The following is a 27,879-nucleotide window of genomic DNA, read 5'->3' as shown; positions in this document are numbered from 1 at the left end:
CACACGGAGAGCTGACACAACAAGATGACGCAACAAAAAGAAACACAGTTTCCTGTGCGGCTGACAACAACAGAAGCAGACAAAGAAGACACAGCAAATAGACACAGAGAACAGACAACTAGGGGAGGGGGGAGAAATAAATAAATAAATAAATAAATCTTAAAAAAAAAAAACCAAAAAAACAAAAAACAAAAACAAAAAAACACACAGAAAAAAGAATCAAAGAAGACCTAAATAAATGGAAGGACATTCTGTGTCATGGATTGGAAGGCTAAATATTAAGATGGTAATTCTATCCAAAGTGGTTTCAAGATTCAATTTAACCTCTATCAAAATTCCAACAGGCTTCTTTGTAGAAATGGAAAAAGCTAATCATCAAATTTTTTGGAAGAGTAATGAGCCCCAAATAGCTAAAACTATATTGAAAAGGAAGAAGTTGGAGAACTCACACTTTCTGATTTTAAAACTTATTACAAAGCTACAGTAGTAAAAACAACATGGCACTGTGACAAGGCTGATATATAGACCGAATAGAGTTCAGAAATAAATCCTCACATCTGTGGCCCACTGATTTTTTTCATAAAGGTGCCAAGTTCACTCAATGGGGAAAGAATAATCTCTTCAACAAATGGTATTGGGAAACTGGATAGCCCTAAGCAAAAGAATGAAGGTGGACCCCTGACTCACACCATGTACTTAACTTATCTCCAAAGGGAAGAAAGACCTATATATAAGAACCAAAACTATAAAACTCCTAGAAGAAAACATAGGGAATCATCTTTAAGACTTTGTTTTAGTGGTTTTTACATTAAACTTTACACCAAAAGCATCAACAAAAGAAAAAAATAGTCAGATAAGGACTTCCTCAAAGTTTTGTGCATCAAAGAACTTCATCATGAAACTGAAGACAACCTACACAATAGGAGAAAATATTTGGAAACCACATATCTGATATAGGTTTAATATCCAGACTATATAAAGAAATCCTACAACTAAAAAACAAAAAGATGAACAACCTAATTTAAAAATGGGCAAAAAACTGAATTGACATTTCTCCAAAGAACATATAAAAATGTCTAATAAGGAGATTAAAAAGATGTTCAACATCAATAGCCACTACAGAAATGCAATCAAAATCACAATTAAATACCCTTTTACACCCACTAGAATGGCTACTCTTTAAAAAATGGAAAATATCAAGTGTTGGAGAAGATATGGTAAAATAGGAACACTTGTTCATTGTTCATGGGAATGTAAAATGGTGCGGCCGCTGTGGAAAACAGCTTGGTGGTTCCTCAGAAAGCTAAGTACAGAATTACCACAGGATCTGGCAATCTTCTACATATATACAGAAAAGAATTGAAAGCAGGGACTTGAACAGGTATTTACACACTGATGCTCACAGCAGCATCCTTCACTATTGCCAAAAGATGGAAGCAACTGAAGCTTCTACCAAGAGATGAATGGATAAACAAAATGTGGTATCTACATGTGATGGAATATTATTCATCCATAAAAAGGAATGAATTTCTGAGATATGTTGAGTGAAATAAGACGACACAAAAGGACAAATATTGCATGATCTCATTTACATGAGATAATTAGAATAAACAAATTAATAGCCAGAAACCAGAATACAGTTTACCAGGGGTCTGAGTGGCAGTAGGGAATGGGGGGTGTAGCAGTTCGATATGGTTATGAATTCTAAAAAGAGATATTGGATTATGTTTGTAATCTGATCTGTACCTGGGCATGATTGAGTTATGATTAGGGCATTGGGTCCCTGCCCTTCAGTGGGTGGGGACTCACAGATAAAAGGCATGGCAAAGAACAGAGTTGACAGTTTCTGATGTTGGAGTTTTGATATTGGAGTTTGATGCTGAAGACTTAAGCTGGAGCCCCGGAAGTAAGCTCACAGAGGAGAGAGAAGCCAGCCCCAGGAAGAAAGGAACCTTGAACCCAGAGAAAAGCAAACCCCAGGAACATAGGAACCCAGGAAGCCTGAACCCTTGCAGATGTCGGCAACCATCTTGCTCCAAATAGACTTTGGTGAGGGAAGTAACTTATGCTTTATAGCCTGGTATCTGTAAGCCCCTACCCCAAATAAATACCCTTTATAAAAACCAACTAATTTCTGGTATTTTGCATCAGCACCCCTTTGGCTGGCTAATACAGAATTTGGTACCAAGGAGTGGGGAAGTGCTTTTGCAATTACCGAAATGCTGGAACGGTTTTATAAATGGATAAGGGGTAATTTTTGGAAGAATTGTGGGATGTTTAGAAGAAAAGACCTACAGTTCTTTGAAGAGACTGTTGATAGCAATATGGATGCTAAAGAGACTTTTTATGATGGCCTAGAAGTAAATGATGAAACTACTATTGGAAACTAGAGGAAAGGCGATCCGTGTTTTAAAGTCACAGAGAACTTAGCAAGATTAACTCCTGGTGTTGTATGGAGAGCAAAACTGAAAATGGCAAGCCTGAGCATTTAGCTGAAGAACTTTCCAAAGTAAACCCAGAGAAAGCAGCTTGGCTTCCGCTTGCAGCTTATAGCAAAATGCTAGATGAGAGAGAAGGTAAGGACTGAACTGTTTGACAAAAAGAAAACAAAAACTGATTCTGGAAATTCCAAGCCTCTGGAAATCGAGCTCCCAGATGAAAGTGCCCCATTTCAGAACTTAACTAAACTTGGAACTTGTAAATGAGGATTAAAGATACAATTATGTTGGAAAGACTTGTGGAAAGTCTTACTCTCTGATGGCTTGGATTCCTGCTTCCTGCATGCTAAACCAACAAGTGTTTTGAGAGAGCTGTATGAAGAAAACCACTGTCAGTCTGGAATAAAAAGGACATGGAAAGAAGAGATAGAAGGAGAAACAGCTTTAAGAGGAAAACCATGGAAGTGGAGATCTGGAATTCGGACATCACCTTGGGCCAAGAGAGGAACCCCACCCATGTATACAAAGAAGATGAGTTTGCTCCAGCAGTTGAAGAGGGTGGATGCTCCTGTTGATGTTCTGGGAGAGTTTTGCTGCCCCAGGGTACAGAGAGGGTAGAGCACATTCCTCAAGGATTAGGGCGGTTAAGGCCAGCACCCAGGTCTGAGTGGCATAGACCTGTCCCCCAAAGGTTAGGGAAGGTCAGCCCATTGCTCTGAGAGGGTTTAGCCTGTATGCTGAAGGTTAGGGGGAATGTTGTCTTCACGTCACTGTACTATGGAGGTTAAGACTCTAACCCAAAGATTGGGTAAGGTGTGGCAATCACCCCAACATTCTTGGAGGGAGAGGTCTGGAGCTTGGTCAACACCCAGGTGCTTGATGAAGGTGGAAGCAAGAAAATGGCTGTTGGGCAAAACTGTGGAAAGGGTGGGTCCCCATATGACCCCAAGGAGAAGAAACCATCATCTTAAGAATGACTCTCAGACTGAAATTGAAGGGAGGATGCCCTCCAGGTTTACTGAACTGTAGAGCACCCATAACTCAGGTTTCCCTCCCGATTTCTCCTTATTGGAAGGAGAATGTTTATCCTATGTCTGTCCATTTATGTATTGGAAAGAGATAAATTGTTTTGTAAGTTTCAGACGTCTATAGCCGATAGGACTTTGCTCCAAGACAAACTATTTCTTTAAATTGATTGTGATATGATTTAGTACTTGCATGGTTACTGATTAAAGGTTTTTTCAAATATTGTAATATCTTTTTGGAATTCAGAGGGTGGCGTGTAGCAGTTTGATATGGTTATGAATTCCAAAAAGATATATTGGATTATGTTTGAATCTGATCTGTACCTGGGCATGATTGAGTTATGATTAGGGTGCTGAGTCCCTGCCCTTTGGTGGGTGGGGACTCATAGATAAAAGGCATGGCAAAGAACAGAGTTGAGGGTTTCTGATGTTGGAGTTTGATGCAGAAGACTTAAGCTGGAGTCCCAGGAAGAAAGCTCACAGAGGAGAGGAATAAAGGAATCTTGAACCCAGGAAGCCTGAACCCTCGCAGACGTCGGCAGCCATCTTCCTCCAGATTTTGGTGAGGGAAGTAACTTGTGCTTTATGGCCTGGTATCTGTAAACCCCTACCACAAATAAATACCCTTTACAAAAACCAATAAATTTCTGGTATTTTGCATCAGCACCCCTTTGGCTGACTAATACAGGGGGTTAATACTAAATTGGTATGGTCTCTGTGTGGGGTGTTGGAAAGGTGTTAATAGATGGCGGTGATGGCAATACAACATCGTGAATGTAATTAACACCACTGAATTCCATATTGAATGAGGTTAAAAGGGGACATTTTAGGTTATAGATATGCTACCAAGAAAAATATTTTTCAAACCATAGAATCGTACAACATAAACAGTGAGCCCTAAGGTAAATAATGGACTATAGCTAATATTATAATTACAATCATATTGTTTTGCCAATTTTTAACAGAGGTACCTCACTAATACAACATATTAATAAAAAGGAAAACTGTGTGTGGGGGAGTAAATGGGCACTGTACTTACTGCTTGATTTTTCTGTTTACCTACGACTTCTCTAATACAAAAAGGAAATGTGGCTCCTAGAGGAAACATTGCTATGGTATGCAAACATCGGTATGGAAATATTGCGCATTGCTAAATGTGCAAACATTTTCACACCTTTTAGCCATGGACTGAGGAAGCAAGAGGCTAACAGCTCTTGCCAGGTGCTCTGAACAAATATGTCACGTTTTCTCTCTTACAAAAGTTGCATCTCATTTAATCCTCGAAATACCCCATGTAAAGTCGCCTCTATTAGTATCCTCATTTAACAGGTGAGGAAATTAAGCACAGAGAGAGCAAGAAACATGCCTGGGTCACATAGGTATTAAGTGAGCAACGGTAGCTATAAGCTTGGAAGTCACATTAGGTGTCACTCTTAACGATTACTCTCACACTGCCTCAAAATTAACGTGATGACTTAGAGGATGGGGAGAGGTCTCTTGGGAGATGCATGTTGGCAGTAGAATTTTTAAAAGTTTTCCAGAGTTTAAAGTCTCTTCTGAATTCAAAAGTACATAAAAAACAAAACAAAACTGGGCAGTTTGGTTCCTGCTGAGAATCCCAATATTCTTGTACAGTATAAGACAGTTGCTTTACTTAAGCCTTATAATCTCTGCAGAAGTTTTAATTAAACAATTCGTTCAGGGATGTGCACAGCAAAGAGCCCTTATTCAGTAACTCAGTGATTTATTGAATGCTCCTGCTGTGGATATAGGTCAGCGTTGGGTCTTTAGAACTGCTGCTTAGAACTGCATAATTTAAAAGTTGCTCAGCACCTGCTCTAGCCATTTTCAGCCAAGCAATAATAATTTTCAGAACTCATTTCATATACTACAGAGTAAACCTAACAACAAATATGTCAAGGTCCTGGCTTGAACCCAGGTCCAAGGTGTTCAGGACATGGCTGAGGAAAACGTGAGACGTGCACTTTCCAACAAGATAGTCCCTTGGCCACACGTGGCTAGCAAACACTTGAAAGGCGCGTGTAGCAGTTTGATATGGTTATGAATTCCAAAAATAGACATTGGATTATGTTTGTAATCTGGTCTGTACTGGGCGTCATTAAGTTATGACTAGGGCTTTGATTGGGCCATGTCATTAGGGCGGTGAGTCCCTCACCCTTTGGTGGGTGGGGACTCACAGATAAAAGGCATGGCAAAGGACAGAGTTGAGGGTTTCTGATGTTGGAGTTTTGATGTTGGAGTTTGATGCTGAAGCCTTAAACTGGAGCCCCAGGGAGTAAGCTCACAGAGGAAAGAGAAGCCAGCCCCAGGAAGGGAGGAACCCAGGAAGCCTGAATCCTCACAGACGTTGGCAGCCATCTTGCTCCAACATGTGAAAATAGACTTTGGTGAGGGAAGTAACTTGTGCTTCATGGCCTGGTATTGGTAAGCTCCTACCCCAAATAAATACCCTTTATAAAAACCAGCCAATTTCTGGTATTTTGCATCAGCACCCCTTTGGCTGACGAATACAGGGTGATTCAGACTTGAGATGTGCTGTAAGGGTAAAATACACCCTAGATTGGAAGACTTTGCACCCCCCAAAAAAGTCCATAAAATATCTCACTATTTTATCATATTGATCACATGTTGAAATGATATTTGGTAAGTAGAACTAAATAAAATATATTATTAAAATTAACTTCAGCTGTCTCTTTTTCTCTTATTTAACAGGGCTGCTAGAAAAGTCTCAATTACACAGGTGCCTTGCATCTTGCATTCTACTTCTATTGGACAGACTGGCTCTGGGTGAAGGGGCCCAGATGGATGCCAGATGCCCCCCTGTGTGAGCAAGAAATCAAATTCTCCCCAGAGAACATAACATCACTCCATTCATGTCACTAACAGTTCCTTATAATTCATGTTCCAGGGACACTCTTAGCCTTAGGTTAATGCGGATGCTCACAATTTGTGACTTTTCTAGAAAAGCCAAAGGCAACAGGTAAAGGGAGGAGGAGGGCAGGTCAGAAGTGGACAATATAACTTAAATAAGAAAGCACCGGTCTGGGAGATTTGAGATTTGAATTTTGTTCCCAGCTCTGCCCCTTATTGGCCACTGACCTTGGAAAAACTAACCCTTCAAGATGGAACAGGAGCACTTGTTATTATGAAATTATCACCTTCTTGGGCTGCATTTTAGAAGTTCTACTCAGGATAAACTCAACTAATTTGCCTTCTCTCTCCCTACGTCTTTCGTAGGAGAAAATCACACACCTGCCTTCAAGCTCAAATAGGTTTTCAACGCTACTCTACCATCCTACTACTCTTCACTTATCACCTTGCTTTCCTACCCCCTAAGAGAATTACTTCATGGATCCTCCTTTCTCCTCAAAGCCTCCTGCCACCTCCTCTTCTTTCTTCCCCCAATCCTCAGACTTCATTGAGGACATACGCTAAGGGGAGCTCCTTGTCCACTACCAAACCCACACGGCTAGACCCACAAAGCTAGACCTCTGCCACCGTCTCAAACTACAACCCTCCTGTTAAAACTGTGAACTGCCCCATCCATCTACCAGGCACCCATCTCCACAAGAGCTTTGGAACTCTTCCCTTCTTGCCCACAGACTTGACTGCTTAGCGGCTCCTCTCTCTCCAGCTTCACCCACCTCCCCCTAGCTGTGGGAGAGTTCCCATCCTTTGTCATCTCACCTCCTCCTTCCGATTACTGTTCCACTTCCACGATCTCCTGCATGGTTGATCTTCTTGATCACATCAGTGCACGAGGGCCTAGCAGGCCAACCCCTCCACAATTCCCTGACATTTCTCAGATCACGGCTCCCCCGATCACCAAGGGGCCCTCATTTTTCTCAATATCAGCACCAGTGGTCCTTCTCTCCTCCAGCTTCTCCTGGTCTCTGAGCCCTTGTTCTCAGCCACTACTTCAGGCCTCTTCCCTCCTACCCAAAATATAATTTTAGACTCCTTTGGTATTTGCCTGAGCCCTTTCCTCTACATTCCTTCACTAGGTAATCTCTTTGGCAGCATTAAGGGGCACCTACATGATACCCACTCTCAAATGTACAGGTCTGACCTATTAGTTCCTACGCATTCCAAACTCATATTAAATTGCATAGCTGATATCTCTATTTTGATGGCTGTCGGCATCTCAAAATGAACTTGTCCAAAACTGAGCTGTGACTTTCTCCCCTCCGATGCCTCCTCCCAGCCTTCCCCACACCCCTGTCAAGGTCCTGCTGCCTGACCTGAGCCGGACACTCGGGCATCCTCCTTTTCTCCCTTTCTTTCTTTCTCTACGTCCAACCCCCTGGCAAATCCAGTCATTTCTAACTTTGAAACCACTGAAAATCTGCTGCTTTGCTTCACCTCCATTGTCACCAGCCTGTATAAGCCACCAGCCACCCCCTTAGCAGGACTCCTTCTATTACTTCCCGGTTTTTGCTATCGCACCTTCCCACACTTTTTCCCGTGCCGCACTCACAAAGCGGGACCCATGTACGGCTCCACTTAAAAGCCTTTCAGGGCCTCCCACCACCAGTCAAATAAAGCCCAACCGCTTTTTCAGGGGCCGAACCACCCCCCATGACCTTGATCCTGCCGAGCCCCCAACTTCATCTTCCGTTCTCTTTCTCCCCCATTGCTGCTTTAGCCACCCTCATATCATGGGAATTCTTCCCTCCTCAGATGCCCCCAAAGGACATTACTGGGATGACTGAAAACACTGGAATATATACTCCACGCTTTATAGCAATGCTAAAATTCTTTAACTTGGTAATTATACATAAGTGAATACACTTGCTCTTAGAGAAGATATATTGAAATATTAATTGATAAAGGAGCATGATATCTGCAACCTCAAGATACTCTCAAAGGTTTAGAAAGTGATAATAGATAGACAGATAAATGGATAGATAGATAGATAGATAGAATGATATAACAAAATGTTAAAAGTTGGTGAGTGTGGGTATCTGGGTAGAAAGTATATTAAGAGTTTTATATAGTATTTTTGTATTATATTTGCAAATTTCCTATAAGTTTAAAATTATTTCAAAATAAAAAGTTAAAAAAATTTTAATATCATGATAAAATGATATTTCAGACAGAGAGAGAATTCTAAATACATACCATGGTTTCTCGACTATTGATGGCTGATCCTGTGCACTTAGCTATGACTTTGTCAATACATTTCTTGTGAATTGCTGCATTACATTCTGTGAAGAAACAATTACAGCTTAAGATTTTCAGAAATTAAGAAACAAATAAAAAGAATGCTAGTAATATAAGAATACTTCTTACTTACGTCGGCATTGGTAGCCCTGCTTGTTCAGACCCCTGCAATAAATCACATGACTGATTTATTTGATGTTAGAGTCAACAGCAGCACCAAAGAAATTTAAAAAGTGAGTGAGGGAGTAGATGTGGCTCAAGCAGTTGAGCACCCGCCTCCCACACGGGAGGTCCCGGGTTCAGTTCCCGGTGCCTCCTGAAAAAACAAAAGCAAACAACAAGCAAAACAAATGAAAAAAACAACTCAGGGAAGCGGATGTGGCTCAGTGGTTGAGCATTGGTTTCCTACATACAAGGTCCTGGGTTCAATCCCCAGCCCCTGGTACCTCAAAAAAAAAAAAGTGAATGACTTCTTAATTTCTACTATCACAGTGCATTTTCTGATCAGCAGCCTTGGTATGTGTCATTAGCCAAGAGTGTTAACATGCTGGATTTTTTTTAAAACCACTTCACTAAAATTCTGAGAATTAAATAAACAAGATGCCCCTGACTTCCTTTTCATTTGTCTATTTCCCAAACTAACATGCTGAGATTAAAATACCTGACAGAATATAAATTGTGATCTCCTAGTAGCGAATTCCCATGCCTTACACTTAAAAATCCATTGCCTCACTCAGCTCACTATAGATGAACAAAGACATTTATAAAACATTTTATTTTTCCTTTCCAAGGGTCTGAGGATATCTGCAATCAATGAAGTCCTGAGCTTCAGACTGATTTCTGAGTAACACGCGTAATTAGAAAGAAAGGGGTTTTCAGGAATTGCATGAGAACAGGTTGATGAAAAGCTCCAAAAGTCTGTTTGACCCTTGGATACACTGGGGCTGTGCATAAGTAAGCTCCGCAGCCGCCCAACGGAAAGAGCATCCCATTAAGAGGCGAGGAATCCAAGAACCAGAAATAGGAGCCATTTCCAGTCTCCACTCTACCATAGCCTCCGCTATGTGGTTACTGAGGCTTACACCCATCTCCATCTGAGGGCTAAGGCGCCCAAGAGACTTGTAAACATTGAAGCCCATTAGTTCCAATAGGAAAGTGCTGCCTCTTGCAAAGAGCAGTACCAGTAAAGTTGGGCTGTTAAGGCAGTGGAAGTTTTTACTGCAAAACGTTACTTACAATAATGCCACCTCCTCTTCTGTTCCTCCCCTCTCACCCAGCCATCTCCCATATAATCAGAAACTAAACCTCTTGCACCTTTTTTCTGATTGGATCTGGCCTTCTTGATCTACAGGAGTCACGTTATGAAAACATTCATTGAATTACATCCCCTTAAGCCTTCTCCGGCCAGGAGAAGTTGCTGAAAACTCTCATGCAGTGTTTATTTCAGCTCACTCGCTCCTGCCCATTACGGGAAAGTGGCAGAGTGCATGACCTCAAGCTTTTTTTTTTTTTTTTTAATGACCTCAAGCTTGAAGGGAAATGCCAAATTACTGTACCAGACAAACTCGTGGCAAACAGAGCAAAAAGTAGGTTGTGGGAAGAAGGTGGCAGTGAACTCATGACACTTGACGTGATGGACTTTGGCCTGTTTGATGGCTCCTCGGCGGTGATGCAAAGCAAAGAAACCTTCAGTCTCAAATTCGCTCATGTCCTTTGTGTCTGCAGGCAGAGAACAGGGAGCACAGTCAAGTTCTGAGCTAGGACGAGTAGTGAAATGGGCGAAGAACAGAGTGCGGCAAGGAATTGGGCAAGAAGTGACTTCCTGGAATGATAAAAATCCTAATCTTAGGCATTTATTAAGGTTGGTAAAATACTGTCCTTGGTCTTATAATAAGGCATCATCACAGGGTATATTATGGAATTCAAGCAATGAAATTATTGGGTTATTGGCTCAATCCCTCACATCTCTTTAACTGGGTTTCAATGTTTGAAACCAGAGATCAGAATTTTCAAGGTATTTATCCGCCTCGCTTATACAATGACTATGATGAGCCAGAGAGAGAAGGCAGGATGTGGTGAATAATTTTCTGCCTGTAATTCTAGAGAATAATGTGGTTATTGGCAGCAGCTTGGGAACTGCATCTTTTAGGACCTAACGCATCTGGTCATTTTTAGATAGGGTACAGTAGACTGAAGGGAACCAGTCAGAATTCTGCGTGAGACCAAAAAACCTTGGGGTGTTTTTTATGATCCATTTCCTGATGCCCACAGTAATGAGATATACCAGTTATACACTACTCTGCTCACTGAGGAAAGGCAAGAAAATTAATAGAAGACTGCAATTTTTAAATGTCTAGTTAATCCTGGATGTTATCTAGTCATCTGCATCAGATCCTTAAATTCACAATTATTCAGTTCAGCCTGGGCTCAGGGAAATCACTGAAGTCACTGCGTACAGTGTCCTTCTGTCCAGAAAGCATCTTCCCAGCAGGCTGAATCATTCTAAGATGGTAGAATTTTGAGAATATCAGGGATGGCCTGACTGAAGCCCAGGTCCAAAGAAAGCACAGTCTGCTAAGACAGTTCTAGTTAAAGAGCATGATGAAAACTCCAGCATGAAAGCAACAATAATACAGAAAACATAAAGAAATGACAAAAATAGAGATTGTGATGAAAACAAGTATAATGAATTTAATGGTTCTAACTCCCAGAATAGTAATTTGTTAATAGTTTGAAGATTCTTGGATTATTTTACTCTTTTATTTTTACAAATTTAAACAAAATTGAGGTTTAGAGAAATGAGGGGCAGGGACGCGGACTTGGTCCAGTGGTTAGCGCGTCCGTCTACCACATGGGAGGTCCACGGTTCAAACCCCGGGCCTCCTTGACCTGTGTGGAGCTGGCCCATGCGCAGTGCCGATGCGTGCAAGGAGTGCCTTGCCATGCAGGGGTGTCCCCCGCGTAGGGGAGCCCCACGTGCAAGGAGTGTGCCCCATAAGGAGAGTTGCCCAGCGCGAAAGAAAGTGCAGCCTGCCCAGGAATGGAGCCGCACACATAGACAGCTGACACAACAAGATGATGCAACAAAAAGAAACAGATTCCTGTGCTGCTGACAACAACAGAAGTGGACAAAGAACACACAGCAAATGGATACAGAGAACAGACAACTGGGGGTGGGGGGTGGGGAAGGGAGAGAAATAAATAAAAATAAATCTTTAAAAAAAAAAGAAAAAAGAAAAGTGAAGGGCTTGCATATTTTAAAAATATAAAGAGTTAACAATGAATAGGTAAACTGAATTACTTCCATTATGGCTAAGCAGTAGCATATGTTTGATTTGTGCTTGATATATATCTATTAAGCATTAGATTGTAAACTGCAAAAAATTTTTTTAAAAAACCTTTATTTTAGTCACATCCATTAACTATATGGGATCAAAGCCCCCTCCAATTAAGAGGTGGAGTGGGCATAACCATCCTAAGAGTCCTCAGGATTGGGGAATAAAATATGGACTAGAGTGGACTTAATGGTATTCTACTATAGACTTAATGTGGTTCTAACAATGGAAGAAATTATATCATTGATGGGGAGATAGTGGACACCGGAGTTGCTGAAGGCAGGGAGAGGGAAAAAGAGGTGTTAATATGGGGCAGTTTTGGGACTTGGAGTTGTCCTGAATGACCCTGCAGGAACAGATGCAGGACATTATATATCCTGCCATAACTTACTGAATGGACTGGGAGGGAGTATAAACTACAAGGTAAATTATAATCCATGCTGCATAGCAGTGCTCCAAAATGTGTTCATTAATTGCAATGCATGTACCACACTAATGAAAGAAGTTGGTGTGGGAAAGTGGGAGGTGTGGGGAGTGTGGCATATGGGAATCCCCTATATATTTTTTTTAAAGATTTATTTACTTATTTAATTTCCCCCCTTCCCCTCCTCCCGCCCTTCTGTTTTTGCTCTCTGTGTTGTCTTCTCTTCTTATTTTCTCTCCTCTTGGATTCAGTCCTGGAGATGGGGAGAGATTCCCTGTCAATTGTACCACCTCAGTTCCTGGTTTCTGCTGCGCTTCACCTTGACTCTCCCCTTGTCTCTCTTTTGACGCGTCATCATCTTGCTGCGTGACTCACTTGCGCGGGCACTGACTCACCACGTGGCCACCTGCATGGGCACTCACGTGGGCCCTGGTGCACAACGCAGGCACTCGTGCCAGCACTGGCTTGCCAAACAGCCATGCTTTCTCTTTTTCTTTTTCACCAGGAAGCCCCAGGACTCGAACACAGGTTGTCCCACATGGTAGGTGGAAGCTCTATTACTTGAACTACATCTGCTTTTCCCTTATATTTTTTTAATGTAACATTTTGTGTGACCTATGTACCATTTAAAAATAAAAAATTTATTTCAAAAACCCTATATTTTAAACACTCTGTATATCACAACATTCTAGAAATAAATTTACCCACTTCTTCCTTCCTGTGAGTTCTTTCACCCTCCAACCATTTCTATTATTATAAAAAAGTAAATGCCTAAGAACACAGAATTTCTTGAATTCTTTTGCTATCAACTGTGTTTATTTCTGAAATAATTTGTCCTGTTAACTTACTGGCTTGAATAAGCTCATTGTTTTTTATATGCTTGGTTTTTACTTTCATCTTACTGGTTCCTAATTTATTTTAGTTTGATCTATTGCTTGTTTGTAGTCAAACCTCACAAATGTTTCTTGAGCAGTTATGAGAAAATTGCTATGCTGAAAGTCCTAAAGAAATATGAGACATTAACCCTAGTCTTTGAGCAGACAAAAATCCAGACATGGGCTCTCTCTGCCTAGAGGAGCCCACACCAAATCTTGGTGTATATTTCCACCTTTCTCTCCCATTTCTCAGCAAGCTCTGTTCTTTCCCCCATTTCTGAAATAAATTCTTTTCACTGGCCTAACTAAAAAAAAAAAAAAAAAATCCAAACATGGCACACTCAAAAAGAACAGTTAACTGGAAGAGGAAATATGTAATGTGGGACTGATACTCAGAGATAGGTATACTTATATTTTTCAGGAGGTAGGTAAAGGAATTGCAAAAGAGACCAAGGAGAGGCAGATGAACTTTAAAATGAAAACTGGGTAATATCACATCAGGCAAACAATGGATGGTGTTTTCAGAGTTGAGTATATAGAGATGCCAAGGAAACTGGAAGCTGAGGGAGCTTGTTTTGAGGATTCACTGTAGAGAAAGCCATTTCAGCAGATTGACAGAAATATAAGCCAGACTCTTGGGGTTTAAGAAATGAGGGAATAGTGAAGAATCAGGGACTAATCAGTTTAAACTGCTTTTTCAAGAACAAGACAGGGAAAGAAAGGGAAGGAAAACTCATGGAGGGAAAAAAGACAAAAAAAAAAAAAGATCTTTTTCAAGACTAGAGAAGATAGCTAATGTATGTCTTGGAAACAAAAGAGAGATGGAAAAGTTGAAGAGGAAGCAAGGTTGATGGAGAAGGAATGCTGGTAGATGAGAGGGCTGAGACTAAGAAAGGGAGGGACTTCCTCTGAGGCTGAAGAAGAGGAAGAGTATGCAAGGAGAAGCAGCCACATTGGGAAGTACAGAGACAACCAGAAGATAAAGTCTCTTCTAAGTTTACTGGGGGGAAGGGACTCCTCCAAGAACGGAGAGGAGTAAGACATCCTTGGAAACGGAGGTGAACGGAATGTATGGAATGGCCATTGTGTGGAAATTAAAGGGATTTTTAAATGCCAGCGTTTGTCGAAGTGAAGAGTTCAACATCAGTCATTAAATACCTCCTACGTGCCTAGCACATAGCCTAGTGCTGGAATTAAAGAGATCGTTAAGATGTGGTTCAACTATGGCTTTCCTGCAAGGAGCTCTGGGACCACAGGGGAGGACCATCAGTGCGGTCAACATCAGGAGAGAAGTATTCACAGGATGAGATGGGACAACAGAAAGGAGGAAACTACACCAGCTAACACAGGTATAGGTAGGCGGAGGTGGGGAAGAGAGGAAAGGTGGACAAGAAAGTTACTGGTAGAAGTATTTCTGAGCTGAGTTCTGAAGGATGAATAATTCCTACTAGTGCCTGAAAGAAGGTGTGGTGGGAAAAGCAAAAGGTGTTCTCCCTAGATGGAAGGGAGTTAGCAGGAGTAAACAGGTAAGGTACTTCAGGTTATGTGGAGATCCTGAAACAGGTATTGCCAGAATATGGAGTATGAAGTATGAAAGGTGAGTGCAGAAGGTGATGCCAGAAGGAGGGTAGATATCAGCCAGTTTGAATATTTTCCCATAGACAGTTTGCAAGCCTAAAGGCTACAGGCAGGGACAGGGCACTGGGAGGAGCGGAGGTGTGGCGTGTCAGGTTGGCGCTTTGCAGAGTTCATTCATTCTGGAAGCAGCATGAAGGAATGATTAGAACACTGCAAGAGGTCATAATGATGTAGGCAGAGGATAACACCGAAAAATATCAAGTGAATATTTGGGCTAAACCTGTTGATTGATTAATGTGGAAGGTAAAGGAAAAGGAGGCCAGAAAGATTACTTTTCAGGTTTCCAGGTAGACAGAGGTATAATTAACTAGGCTAGTAAGTACAAAAGGAATAGGTTACTGGTGCTATTTTGAACACATTGAAATCTGCTTGGAAATGTCCACTAGAAGGTCAAATATATGAGTGTGAAACATAGGGACAATATTTGGTACAATAGTTTGTAATGCATTTGGCAAGATGACTTTTTCTAGCAATGCCTTAGAGAAAGTAAAGGAACTTATCCTGGGATCCAGGTTAGTTATGGAGTTAGTACAAAAGTAGGCTAATAAATGGGGTACGTGAGAAATTAGATAAGAACAAAATCTAGTACTTATTGTATGAGAGGGAGGGAAGAATTGATAGTGGAGGAGAATGAGCTCTGAGCAAGCAATACTTGACTCTGAGACTTTGGAAATAGAGAATTCCAAGTGATGATGGAGAATTCCAAGTGACGACCTGTCGGTATCTGTACGCTACTTAGTGGAAAAAGATGAAGTGCAGGAAGGTAGGAAAATATGAAGTTTTGGTGTCTGATGGTCACTGTGAAATGTGAGGCTACCAAGAGTGGTGGCAGGAGAAGAGGAAAAGAAGAAAAGGTAATTCCAGCACAGAAATCAAGGTATGGGGATTTTAAAAAAAGGTAGGAATGATTTGAGTGCAGAGAGTAATGAACCACTCACTTCCCTACTGGGTAGAGAAGTTGTTCAAGATCCATTAAAGAAGGATGGAGGAGTTATGGTACTATCTTAAATGTTATCTAAGACTGAATTCCTTAAACCTTCTACCCAATTTGTCTTCTCTTCCCATCGTTCCCATTTCTAGCACTCCTATCATCATTTCCCAGTCTACTCTAAGACTCAATGTCAACATTTCCCCCTTCATTCAATATTCATTTTTAAAGACTTATAAAGCACCTCCACTATGTACTTATAGTAGGTATACCCTTTCATCCACACTGCCACGAAATTTTGATGACTTTTTTTAGACGGTTCTTTTTATTTCATTGTATTGATACACCCCAAGCCCATATTCTCCTAACCTCCCACTGCATAATGGACATTTTATAGGATCTCTCTACCTCCAGTCAACCTCCTTCCTCAAATATATTTTACATTCCCCTATAAGCAATTTCCCTAAAATACTGCTTTCATCATGCTGTGTCTTGCTCAGCAACACAACAATGACTCCTTGTTGGTGACTTTCCCAAGTCTACAACCCCCCCCCCCCCCCCCCATTTTCCTAGCTCCCAAGATCTGTCTCTGATTCTTTATCCTGATATTAGCAGGATCTACTGATCTACCATGACTGGTCTCCTTACAGTCCTCTGCCCATGTCATATGTTTTCTCAAGCCTACATTTTTCATTCTAGAAGGTGCTCCCTCTACCTCTTGGCAAATCTCAAGTCTGCCTATCTTTCAATGCCCACAGTATGGAATTTTCTGGAATGAAAGCAACCCCTTAGTGATAGCTCGGTTAGTCAGTGTTTACATGGTTTATGATTTAATTCTTCCCTAATCATTTAAGGTCAACCACCCCTCCCAATCTTGCATTAATTTCTTTGACTGTATGAATTCACATTTGGCTTTTCTGAATCCTTCAGAAAACTATTCCTATACAATAAAAACAAAATAATAATAATAATAATAATATTTTTAAAACTGAATAACATCTTGTAACTTTCTTCTTGTCATGAATAAGGAAATTTGAGTTAGGTTATTCACAATACTGGTTGTTAAAATGTAGGATTTTTTTGGATATATAAATGTTTGAAAATAGAGTATCAATCTGGGTTTATATACCACAAAAATTCTTTAAAAAATGTCTGGGTTTGTGTAATCATTGTGAAATTTCATTGTTTTTGCTCCATCTGAATTTGCGCTCTCATTCTAATAGAAAATTTAAAATCCATAATATCAATATCTATGGAATTGATTTTCAAAGCAGGGATCCTTTTTTACCTAAAAACTTTATTTTTTTTAAATTTTTTTAAAGATTTATTTATTTATTTATTTCTCTACCCTTTCCCCTCCACCCTGGTTGTCTGTTCTCTGTGTCTATTTGCTGCATCTTGTTTCTTTGTTTGCTTCTGTTTTTGTCAGCGGCACAGAAATCTGTCTTTTTGTTGCATCATCTTGTTGTGTCAGCTCTTTGTGTGGGTGGTGCCACCCTTAGGCAGGCTGCATTTTCTTTTGCGCTGGGTGGCTCTCCTTACGGGGTGCACTCCTTGTGTGTGGGGCTCCCCTACACAGGGACACCCCTGTGTGGCAGGGCACTCCTTGCGTGCATCAGCACTGCGCAAGGGCCAGCTCCACACAGGTCAAGGAGGCCCGGGGTTTGAACCGCGGACCTCCCATGTGGTAGACGGACGCCCCAACCACTGCGCCAAGTCCGTTTCCCCCAAAAAACTTTATTTTGATGGAAGAATATTTCAACCCACATTGGGCCATTTTTTGAATAAATGGGAAGAATATTCTTTCTCTTATTCCAGGAATGAAACATTATTGATATTGTCATTTAGGCTAGAATTTTCACTTTTTATGTAAACCCAGTTATTCAGATGCCCTAAAATTACTCTCTCATTTTGCCAATTCAAAAATTCTCCAATTACATGTACTATAATATATATCTAGAGCCTCCAAGAAGAAAAAAGAAGAAAACAGTTCAGACTGGTGTTTCTTTCACCTCAAGATTTATTCTTTCTCTCAAAAAACCTTTCTTATGAAAAATTTCAAATACATACTAAAGTGGAGAATATACTGTACTCAATCTCCAGGTTCCAATTATCCAAATTCAACACTTATTTTATAGGTGCTCTATTCCAATACTCCCCCATCCCCTAACCCTGCCTCCTTAAATGAATTATTTTGTAGTAAATCTCTGATATAATATTATTTTACTGTAATAGTTCAGTATATATCTTTAAGAGAAAGACTCCTTTTTAAAAAACTTCACCATGGGGGGTGGGGGGTATATGGGGACCTCATAAATTTTTAATGTAACATTAAAAAAATAAAGACAAATAAAAAGACTTGGGAAAAAAAAGTAAAGTACATATGAAACCCAAAACAAACAAACAAACAAACAAAAAACTTCACCATGATCACATCACACCCAAAAAATTAGCAATTCCTCAGTATCAAATATTTGGTAAATTTCCTTGATTATTTCACTATAAATATATAGTCAATGCGTCTGTTTGAATCAGGACTCAAAGGAATTCCATGTTTTTAAGAAAAATCCTGAAAACATAATAAATCTGTAAACTGAAACTTGCTTCTTCTTTGTAGTAAAACTAATTCAGGAAAGAATGAAATCAGTTTCTCATTAGCAAGTTCACACACCCATTCTGTGGGTAGAGTTTTACGAGTAGTACCATTTGTTTCATTAAGCAGCACTTTAACATTCAGAATATAAATGCACACAGGGAGCTGACAGGCTGTCATGGGTTCCAAACAGTCTGTGGTTGTAAATATAACTTTGGTGACATCAGCCTGTCTGTGACATGGAACTGAAACTCTTTAGCGATGCATTTTTACATAACCTTCCTTGTTTCTAAAAGGATTTGAGGGGACTGAGCATAAGCATTTTGCCATGAGTTTTATGGGAAATATTTATCTGTTTCTTGTTCATTTTGTCATCTACTGTTAGTGGGATAGCTTGTTACACCATAGCATTTGTATGCATACAATGTATACACACAGAGCTACACATAAACAGGAACCTCTGTGTTTACATTAAATTCCCAAACTATAATAAAGACAGTCTAGAAAAAAATCACTGGCCATATGGAGTCACACAATTTAAAAAATAATGCAATGAACGTTTTATATTTCTTATTTATCAATCCAGATAGTGTATTTCCAATTCATACCTAGTACATCACTGGGAATTTTCAGAAAAAAATCCTTGTGCTTCCATTTTCCCCTAATGCTCTTCTTTCATGTTGCAAAAGCCAAATAAGTTACACATGAGAAGAAGAGACATGCCCTCCTCAACCCCAAACAAGAAGAAATGTCACTTGCCACTCATTTCCAGAAAGTATCTCGCATTCATTAGCATTCGGCCTTGAGGTTTCAGTTCTAGCTGATTGAGAGAAGGAAAGAAATATCCAGTCAGAGTGTGAAAAACACACTGAGTATAATGACATAATAACTGGCTAGTTCAGTGATTGGCAGACTTCCAGTAGAGAATCCAATCATTGTTTGCCTTCTCTTAACTCATACTCATAGTCAAGAACATAGTGTAGCATTCTTGGACACAGCCCTTGTTTTATTTGCAGCACCTCATCAAGTCATTCATTTTACTTGGAGAGCAAAACTTACAGATGGAAAGAAGCATCCGAAAACCGATTCTATTTGTTTTCCTTGCTCCGTTTGCTACTTATTTGAAGAGTTGTAAGAGGACAGATCCAGATCTTAATCATGACAGAAGAATCAGGAAGGCCCTCACTTGTGGAAAGGAAGGGTTTTGGGAGGGAAGAGTTTGAGTCCTTCCAGGTAAGCTTCCTCCTTCCAGGTGGGAAGTATATCTACGCCAATCAAGGTGTGGTGTAGGAGTGACTTTTTCTTTTATGAGGAAAGACTCCTAGGGAAAGTGCTGGATTATCTATTATGGGAAATTTTATATAGAAGGGCCTGCGAAGGGATCAAAAACATATTTAACTAGGATTATGTAGAGGGGACTGAATGAAGGGACATTTTCAGGGACAATGTAGGATATCACGCTATGTGAAGTTAGAAAAAAAGGGCAAATCTAAGACCAAAACTATATTACAAGTATAGTAAAAAGCATAAGAAAGGAGGTCATGATTGATAATCATATCCATGGGTCAATTAGAATAACTGAGAAATAATCGGAAGTTTCTTGTTGACTACAGGGTTTAATTCAAGTTATGGCTATATGATTTACTGACTGCACACCCTCATGCAAGTCACTCTGTTATACTCTCTGAAAAACTGGCGTGATAGCAATATCTCTGCCAAAGCATCACTACTGCTAGAATTTAGTGACAAGCTTCTAGTGCTTGGTCAGATCAACTATAAATTCTCATACAAGCTTAACCGGTCAATGAAAAGAGAAGTGCTTTTGACATCAAGTATACCCATCACTGTTCTCTGGTTCCTGGGGTGAGTAGAAAAGCAGGAGGCAAAAGTGGAGCTAGAAGAGAAAGGGATTCATTCCCAAATGAAGAGGGGACAATTGATAACAGGTGACCACACAGCTATCACTTTTTAGGAATTAGTGATCATGGAGGAAATTAACATCTACTGGAAAGACAATACAGGGTAGAAAGTCATTCCATCACATTTTAGAGAATGAATGTAAACAGAACCATGTAAACAGTTAAAACATTGGCAAAGCATGAGGAAAATGTCAATATGGTATTTGGAAATAGAATGCTGTCTATGGGGGTGAAAGGCAAATTTGAGAAAATATGTGCTAAAATGGAAAAATTAATTTTGAGGAAGATTTCAAAAGAATCAATTGAAAATATAAGTCAAAAACAAACTGTTGGCCCTTAAACACTATAAAATAAAATTAAACTAAGAAATAACTGTGGAAAATAAAAACCAAAGTTGAAAAATGTAAAAACGATGATCATTGGGTAAATGAGGATCTAAACGCTATCAAGTGCTCATGCCTAAATAACCTTAGAAAGAACCAAAGAAATAAAAACCAAAGAAAGCAAGTATAAAAGTAAAATCAGCAAAAGCCTAGGTAAGAAATCAAATGCAACTTTAAGAGATAGAAATTATCTCAATTATCATTAATTGAGATAGACGCTATTTAAAACTTAGGGATTTTGTGTCTCTTATTTAGAAATTAGGCAGAAAGAAAATAAATGAGAGCTGGGGTAGGGTGAGGCCAGGCTGGGGAAGACCTTCTCTAGTTAATCTCTTCTTTCAAAGCTTCCTATCCTAGCCAGGCTCTGCCCCTCCCACTTACATGGTCTGAGTGAACTCAGTGACTTTATCCAATCACTTAACCTTTTCCTACTTGCCCAAGAAGCCAGCCAAGCGTTTTGTTTCCATGATCCTTTCCCAAGTTGAGCTCAGAGTGCTCAATAGATACTGCTAAACTAAATTGCTGAAATTAGTGTATCAAAGCATGGGAACCTTTGTCATCTAGGTACATATTTATCTTTAAATATTACTTTAGTAACACAAGCAAAGGTTTAAATACTGCCCTAAAAACTGATTTTTGCGTTTTTTTTTTTTAAGTCAAAACCACAGAACTGACACAAAATTCTAATTTTTAGGCTTATGTTATGCCTATTTTGAAACCTGATTTGAAAATCTTTGGGTGGATTTCTTAAGAATCTGAACTATAGAAAGTACAAAGCTGAATGGATTATCTCTAAAGATGCTGAAACATAAGATGCTCTCTGCAGAACTAATATAAACCTCTGAAAATGTTTTTTTTTATAAGCATATTCTCTTTCATTTTGTGCCCCATAAATTTTCATTAGAATTTTTGATGTTTTCAGATTTTATTCTTCCCTTTACCATTTCTCAATATTCACTACCAAAACAGTGTTAAAATCTAAGTTCACATAGATTGTGTATGAGGTACTTTTCTTAATACAAGGTAAGCTATATGAACACATTATGGCCAAAAGGCCATAGGAATTGACAAAATATGGAAAAGGAAAACCAACAAATTAAATAGGTTTTTGCTCTATTCTCTCACATTCTGATCCCTTGATAAACAGATAACTGCTAAGTTCCCAAGTAAGGCAGAATGTACAATAATTTCCAGCCATATCTTAAAAATGACAGGTTTTCACAGCTCAAGTGACTGTGCCATATGCAAATACAGTTCATGGTCAATAGTCATTATCAAACCTCCAGTGAGTAGGTAGTAGGGAATCCGTTTACCCAAGACCAGTGTAATTTCCTTTAGATGACACTGACAACTTTAGAGCTAATCTTAAGCAAACATGGTGCTCATTATTTAATAGCATAAGTATTTTAAATAAAGCTCACGGCTCTGATATTTACCCAAATTTCTGTCCTCCCATTGTTTTTCCTGCACCTCTCAGCCAGGGAGTAGAGCTCGATGGTAGTTTCAGATATCAGGTCCACATTTTTGCCCTTCACAATGATTTGCATCACTCTCCCTTTGTTGATATGGGCATCAAAAGTGCTGTCCCAAGGAGGGTACATGGTTGGCTTTTTCTGGATATACATTTGCCCATTCTCTACAAACAGAAAAGACAGTTTGTTTCTTATTACTTCTTTAGTCAGCTCTGGGAAATAATTAAATTGAACCCAATGATAGCACCCATAGCTCTGTTCTCCAGGATAAGTATTTCTGTTGGGAAGACAAAATAACACACATAACAATTAGAGGCAATTCAGGACAGAATGAGACAGTTTTAAGATCTAGATGTAAAGAATTATGCAGTGAGCCTTAACAGTTACTCTGGATAATTTCAGGCACCACCAATCTTTTTTCTTTTTTAGGGCCGGGCATTGAACCTGGAACCTCGAGTGTGGGAAGCTGGTGCTCGATCACTGAGCCACATCGGTTTCTACCGCCAACCTTGACCTCTGTCTTCTACTGACAGTGTTCTGTTCCTATTCAACAGTTAGTTGTTTTGCTTTGGGTGTGAACATTTGAGCAAATGAAAAGAACTCAGGGGCCCAAGCCTGGTGTATTTGGTTAGGGTAGGGTACGAGAGATCCCAGTCTTAACATTTTTTAAACTTTCCTGCCTTTTGAAATCCTTCTTTGTTAATCTACAGTGGGTCAATCATACCACTGAACAATTTCATGGCCTCTCATAAGGAATGGTCAGTAACAAAACTACTGTGTGTGCACAGTGTCATAATTTGAGGCTTATAACGAAAGATCCTTTAAAAAGATATTTAAACTTTTTTTTTCCCATTTGACTTAAAAACACAAGAAGCAATAGCCTTTGAAACATAACGAGTCAAAAACAAAACAAAACTACAAATCAAAAGAAAATTAAAAAAACAAAAAGAAAAAAAGAAAAATAAACAGAAAAACAACCAGAAAAAACCCGAGTCATTATTCCTTCTCTTTTTTGAATGAGAGGACATGTCCACACATACGCGGCACCCTTACCTGAACTGACAAGGAACTCAGAGGGTGGTGGAGTTAATTGGCGGTTGAGGAATAGAGGGCCAGAGACCTGCAAGTCCAGAAAGGATGGCAGGCGAGGGTGTGGGAATGGCTAGGCGAGAGAACCTCAGACGGGATCATGGGTTTAAGGGAAACCTCCCCGGAGACTGCCAGGCGACTTGATAAGGCCAGGTGACTTGATAAGAGTTGACTGGCGAGACCAAGTCCTGTGTTAAAGCTCTCATCCATATTGGATTTTCTCTGGTAGTTGTTCTTTAATCATTTTAGGATCTAGAAAATCCCAGCTTGTTGGAGAGTGGGTGATGGTAAGCACGAAGTGGCAGATTTGACCATTCAGAGATGTTGGTAAAGCAAAGGGAAAAAACCCACTTAAAGCAGGGAAACAAGGCTGTTCTAAGTCCGAATGGGACGGAATCACTTGCTCTGTGCCTCCCTTGCACGAAGCTGAGACAGAACAGGCATGGAACATTTGTTAATAGTTACTTGGGGCGGAGGATGTATAACAGGAGTTGAATAGGTTGAAACTTCAAATTCAGGTAAACATGGCTACTAGGGGTATAAACTATGATATTATTGAAAGTGGAATAGGAAGAGATAGATTTTTAGGGCTTGGTTAGTAAAACTTGATAGGAGGTTGGGTTTTTTTTAAAAAAAAAAAAACAATGGCAAAAAAACAAGCCCAAACAAACAAAAGCCCAATGGCAATACTAACAAGCATCATGAATTTTACTTCCACAGCCCCGCAGCCTCCCCTTGTCACAACTTCTTTCACCCATAACCACCACACCCTAGCCAAGGACAGAAATTCCCACAGCAAGGCATTTTTCTTATCCTTTTATTCTTTAGGTTTATAATTATGTAAAAAGGAGGACTAGAACCTACATAGAGATTTCAATAACACTTGTTCTGTGTTCCCCCTTTCTATCAACCCAGGGAAAATGTGGTTTCACACCCCAGGATTAAAATGGGTTTAGATTCTGGTCAAAGTCTTACTTGAACTTTAATATTCTGGATGACTTCTTTTCAGAACAAAATCAAAACTCCAATTTCCAAACCTCTCCCAGGCTCACAAGCAAAGCTTTTGGATGAACAAAATAGTGTTTTTGACAAGATCTCCTGATCCACATGACTGAGTAGACCAAGTTCAAAGGCAAAGGCAAAGACAAAAGGGAGATGGGGGTGGGGGTGGAATCCAACCCAAACAAACATGCTCTTAGGAGGCAAATGTCAGTCAGACCAGTGGTTGTAAAAAGAACTGGAACCAGGAGGCCCATTAAGTCAGAGCAGCTTTGAAAACCTCGACATTTTACACTTCAAAGATCCCTGTGACATTTGAAAGGTCTTAGACTGGGAGCAAGTGGCATTCTCACTTCTAACTAAACGGGAGAGAAATCTGCACTGAAGAGAAATCAGGATATTTCGGTCTCCTTAGCTTTGAAGCTCTGAGAGTAGCTGGAAAGATGGAAGTCATCCATGAGGCAAGAAGCCTTTTAGTTTGGAGGGGGCATGGGTGAGAAGGAAAACAGGATTTTGAAGCCCAGAAATTCTGACCTGAGAAGATTTAGCTCGAGGCTCTGCAATGCTGAGTCAGGTCTCCCTTGGATTTGCAAATGTCACCTCCTTATAGGACTTTTTAGGGCTTCCCTGGTGTTAGGATTCACTAAAATCCCTTCTCACCTTGATTTTTGTTTATTGCCTTTCTTCCTAGAGTCAGATGTTAGAACAGAAGTCTAAAGCTGAAGGGACTTTTTTCTGTTTTTGTTTTGCTTTGTTGTTTGTTTGTTTTTCCCTCTTCTCTAGCCCCAGCATCCTCATAATAGGCACTCCATAAATTCTTTTTGTGCAAATGAACCCATGTTGTCTCCTATCTTTACTGCAAACCTGCATCAGCGGTAATCACAGTTGTTTCCAAAGAATCTGCTAAAATAAGAAATGTATGGAGAGGCAGAGGAAGTCTTAGGATGTAAGCTTTCTCCCACCTTTCCTTTGGAAAGTCCATAAAAATCTTAAAATCCAGGGGGAGGGATCAAAGAAAATGGAAGCAAAAGTGACCATGGAATGCCTCCCAACACAACAGGATTATTTTAGTTTATTTTAAATCCACAAGGGGATCTTAGATGGCTGTCACGCTTTTCCCTCCCACCACGAATTGCCTGTAAGTATTTAAACTTGACGCCACAGGACTACCCTCTCATTCATTCAGTCTTAACGAATGCAAAACTATGTTTTCTGAAATTCTTTATAACATTCATCTAAGCTTAGCCCAAGAAACAGCCATCAGTCTTTAGAGTTGATTCTTGGTTTCTGCAGACTTTATCTACCAATAATCATTTAGAATAACCACACTTCATGAAGAGGTCCCATGTTCTTCTTTAGCTCATTAGCAGATTTTTTCCCCCTTAATGACTCACATAACTTTCTCAACCCACCTTTCTCCTTTTCTTTGCTTAGGTGGGGAAAATTTGTAACAGTGGAATAGAAGGGTGGAATGTGAGGCAGGAAAGCTGGTTCAGATTCAGAGTCATCACTAAACCAATGTGCCCTGGAGGAAGTACTCGGCTTCTCTGGGCATCAGTTTCTGGAACTGTAAAATTAGGTTGTACCAGATAACCTTGACGGTCCTGGAAGTTCACTGCTGCCTTTGGTTCCTAGTTTATCAGGGGATCTTCCTCCTCCTCCCCCACCTGGAAGACCGACTCAAGCTTACCTGATTCAACAAATTCTTTGACAAGCACAGCACAGTAAGGGTTAACAGCCTCTCCTTGACACGGCTGGCAGGACCCACAGTCAAAGTTGGACAAGCCAATGCGAAGAAAGGGAGACATGGCTGTTCCCTGGAAACGAAAGAAGACAAACACTGTTTGGGAGCCCTAAGATATGTTATTTTTGCTGTCCCATCCCCACTTAACCAGTGTTTATCAGCCACAGCCAGAGCCTCAAATGGTTCAATTATCCATCTGAACAAATGCTTCACTTCCCCTTCTGCAGCATACACTGCCGGACTCACCCAAAACCACAGCCTGACTTGCGGAGGAAGGAGCCTTTCTGGAAGTCTGTTTTCCACCTCGTTCCTTAGGACTAACTAAAGAGTTAATTCCACTCTTATTCTATTGGAGTTATATTTTAATAGTTTCTCCAACATATATTATTATTCCTTCCATTATTCCAGTAGGTGCTCAGGAAACAACACACAGTAATAAGAAAAGGAGCTTAGAAAGAGTGAGTCTATTTCAGTCACACCAGTTAAATATGACACCGCAAAATTCTTCCATGGTCTATTTATGTGTGTAATGAAATTGGCTCTAGGCATTTAGCAGCTGATCCTTATTTTCTTTAGATGTTTTCAAAAAGGCCTGCTTTCTTCATGGTCATTTGTATATTATTAAACACAAGTCTTTGAGTATTATGAGTTACTTAAAAAACCCCAAATCAATGACCACAGTAAAATAGTGCTTATCCTCCAAGGATAAATGAAGTACTTTATAAACGTCAATTAACTAATGATTATGTTTTCCTAGAGATTTAGGTGAGAATTATCATAGTGTTGACTACAAACCTGGGAATATTGTCTGATTCTGCATTTGCCTGTCCTTATTTTTGCTTGCTCTGTCCACTTACCTTACTAAACACCTTTTTCCTATTGTTTTTTAACCTCCTTTTCCACGAGACCCCATTAATTTGAAAGTATCATCTGGTATTGGGTGAAAAGGTTATTTCCTTGCTTCCTCTCCCTTCTTGAACTACTTCCTCCTCTTGAGTTTGCCCAAATTTTCTTATGTAAACCAAAGTAAATAAGAACAAAGCATTTACTGTCATTTCTATACTTGTTATAAATGAAGAAAATCATTCAGAATTATAGAGATCCAAAAGTGGGAATCATTAACCTCTGGAATACTTAATCTGGCAGAGCCATAAGGGATGTCCAGTTCTCTGGAATTCTGGGGCTCTTTGGGTAGTTTTTGAACCTACAGAGAGAAATTCGGGGCTTTTAACATGTACTGTTACTTTCACGGGTATTGACAGAAAGACCTGGTTTCCCGCACAGTTTGGAAGGTTTAGCTAAAGGAGATGGTTATGTAAACCTCAAGATTTGTTGGGTGTTCTGAGTCTCTGAAACACGTTCGGTAAATGTCACACTGTTGAACGAGCAGCAAGATGACTTCCAGATTTGTCTTCGGGGGCCCCTTTCCCCTTCTGGGCTTAGGATTCTTGGGCATGAACCAGGTTAATAGCTGAAAGTTCTTCTAGAAAAATTCATTGAAAGCCCCTCTGTCCTGGGTCACCCAGGTTTCCCAGACAAGTCTATATTCCTCAACTAACAAGGAAAAAATAACCAAGCATTGCCCTCATTTGTGGAAGTATTTATCCTATGTGGAGTTTTTGAAAATTTCTTTAATACATGTAAAGGTAAGTCTTCAAATCCGATTTAAGTGCTGGAGGGCTGATGGACTCATAAAGCCTGAGTCACATCTCCTCTAACCTTCAGTGACACATCGTTCTGCTAGCGCAGACTGGGTTTCTGATCATGCATCTACAGTTGAGCATGGACCTGGGAAACGCTGTCCACGGAACAGACTGAAATCTCTAGGGCTGC

The 27,879-nt window shown here is 40.0% G+C and overlaps 1 protein-coding gene across 6 annotated transcripts in view; it reads right to left on the bottom strand.

Annotated features, from left to right (window-relative positions):
- The window catches only part of PRKCQ (protein kinase C theta), a 167,473-nt gene that overhangs the window by 68,662 nt on the left and 70,932 nt on the right, over nt 1-27,879 (bottom strand). For 4 of the 6 annotated variants that reach the window (XM_004480070.3, XM_071210076.1, XM_058282438.2 and 1 more), the window contains 6 exons: nt 25,993-26,119; nt 22,179-22,378; nt 19,200-19,260; nt 10,204-10,366; nt 8,781-8,812; nt 8,606-8,691 (listed from right to left, as the gene is read on the bottom strand). In XM_004480070.3, coding sequence (XP_004480127.1) covers nt 8,606-8,691; nt 8,781-8,812; nt 10,204-10,366; nt 19,200-19,260; nt 22,179-22,378; nt 25,993-26,110 — 660 coding nt within the window. In that variant the 5' untranslated portion in view covers nt 26,111-26,119. Of the gene's footprint in view, nt 1-8,605; nt 8,692-8,780; nt 8,813-10,203; nt 10,367-19,199; nt 19,261-22,178; nt 22,379-25,992; nt 26,120-26,292; nt 26,382-27,879 lie in introns of those variants that run through there. The other 2 variants (XM_004480069.4, XM_058282440.2) reach the window with 2 other exon arrangements.

Source organism: Dasypus novemcinctus, chromosome 20 (assembly GCF_030445035.2).
Source record: "Dasypus novemcinctus isolate mDasNov1 chromosome 20, mDasNov1.1.hap2, whole genome shotgun sequence".
Taxonomy (NCBI): domain Eukaryota; kingdom Metazoa; phylum Chordata; class Mammalia; order Cingulata; family Dasypodidae; genus Dasypus; species Dasypus novemcinctus.
Note: the sequence above shows the minus strand (reverse complement) of the source record. Positions and strands in the feature narration are given on the sequence as shown.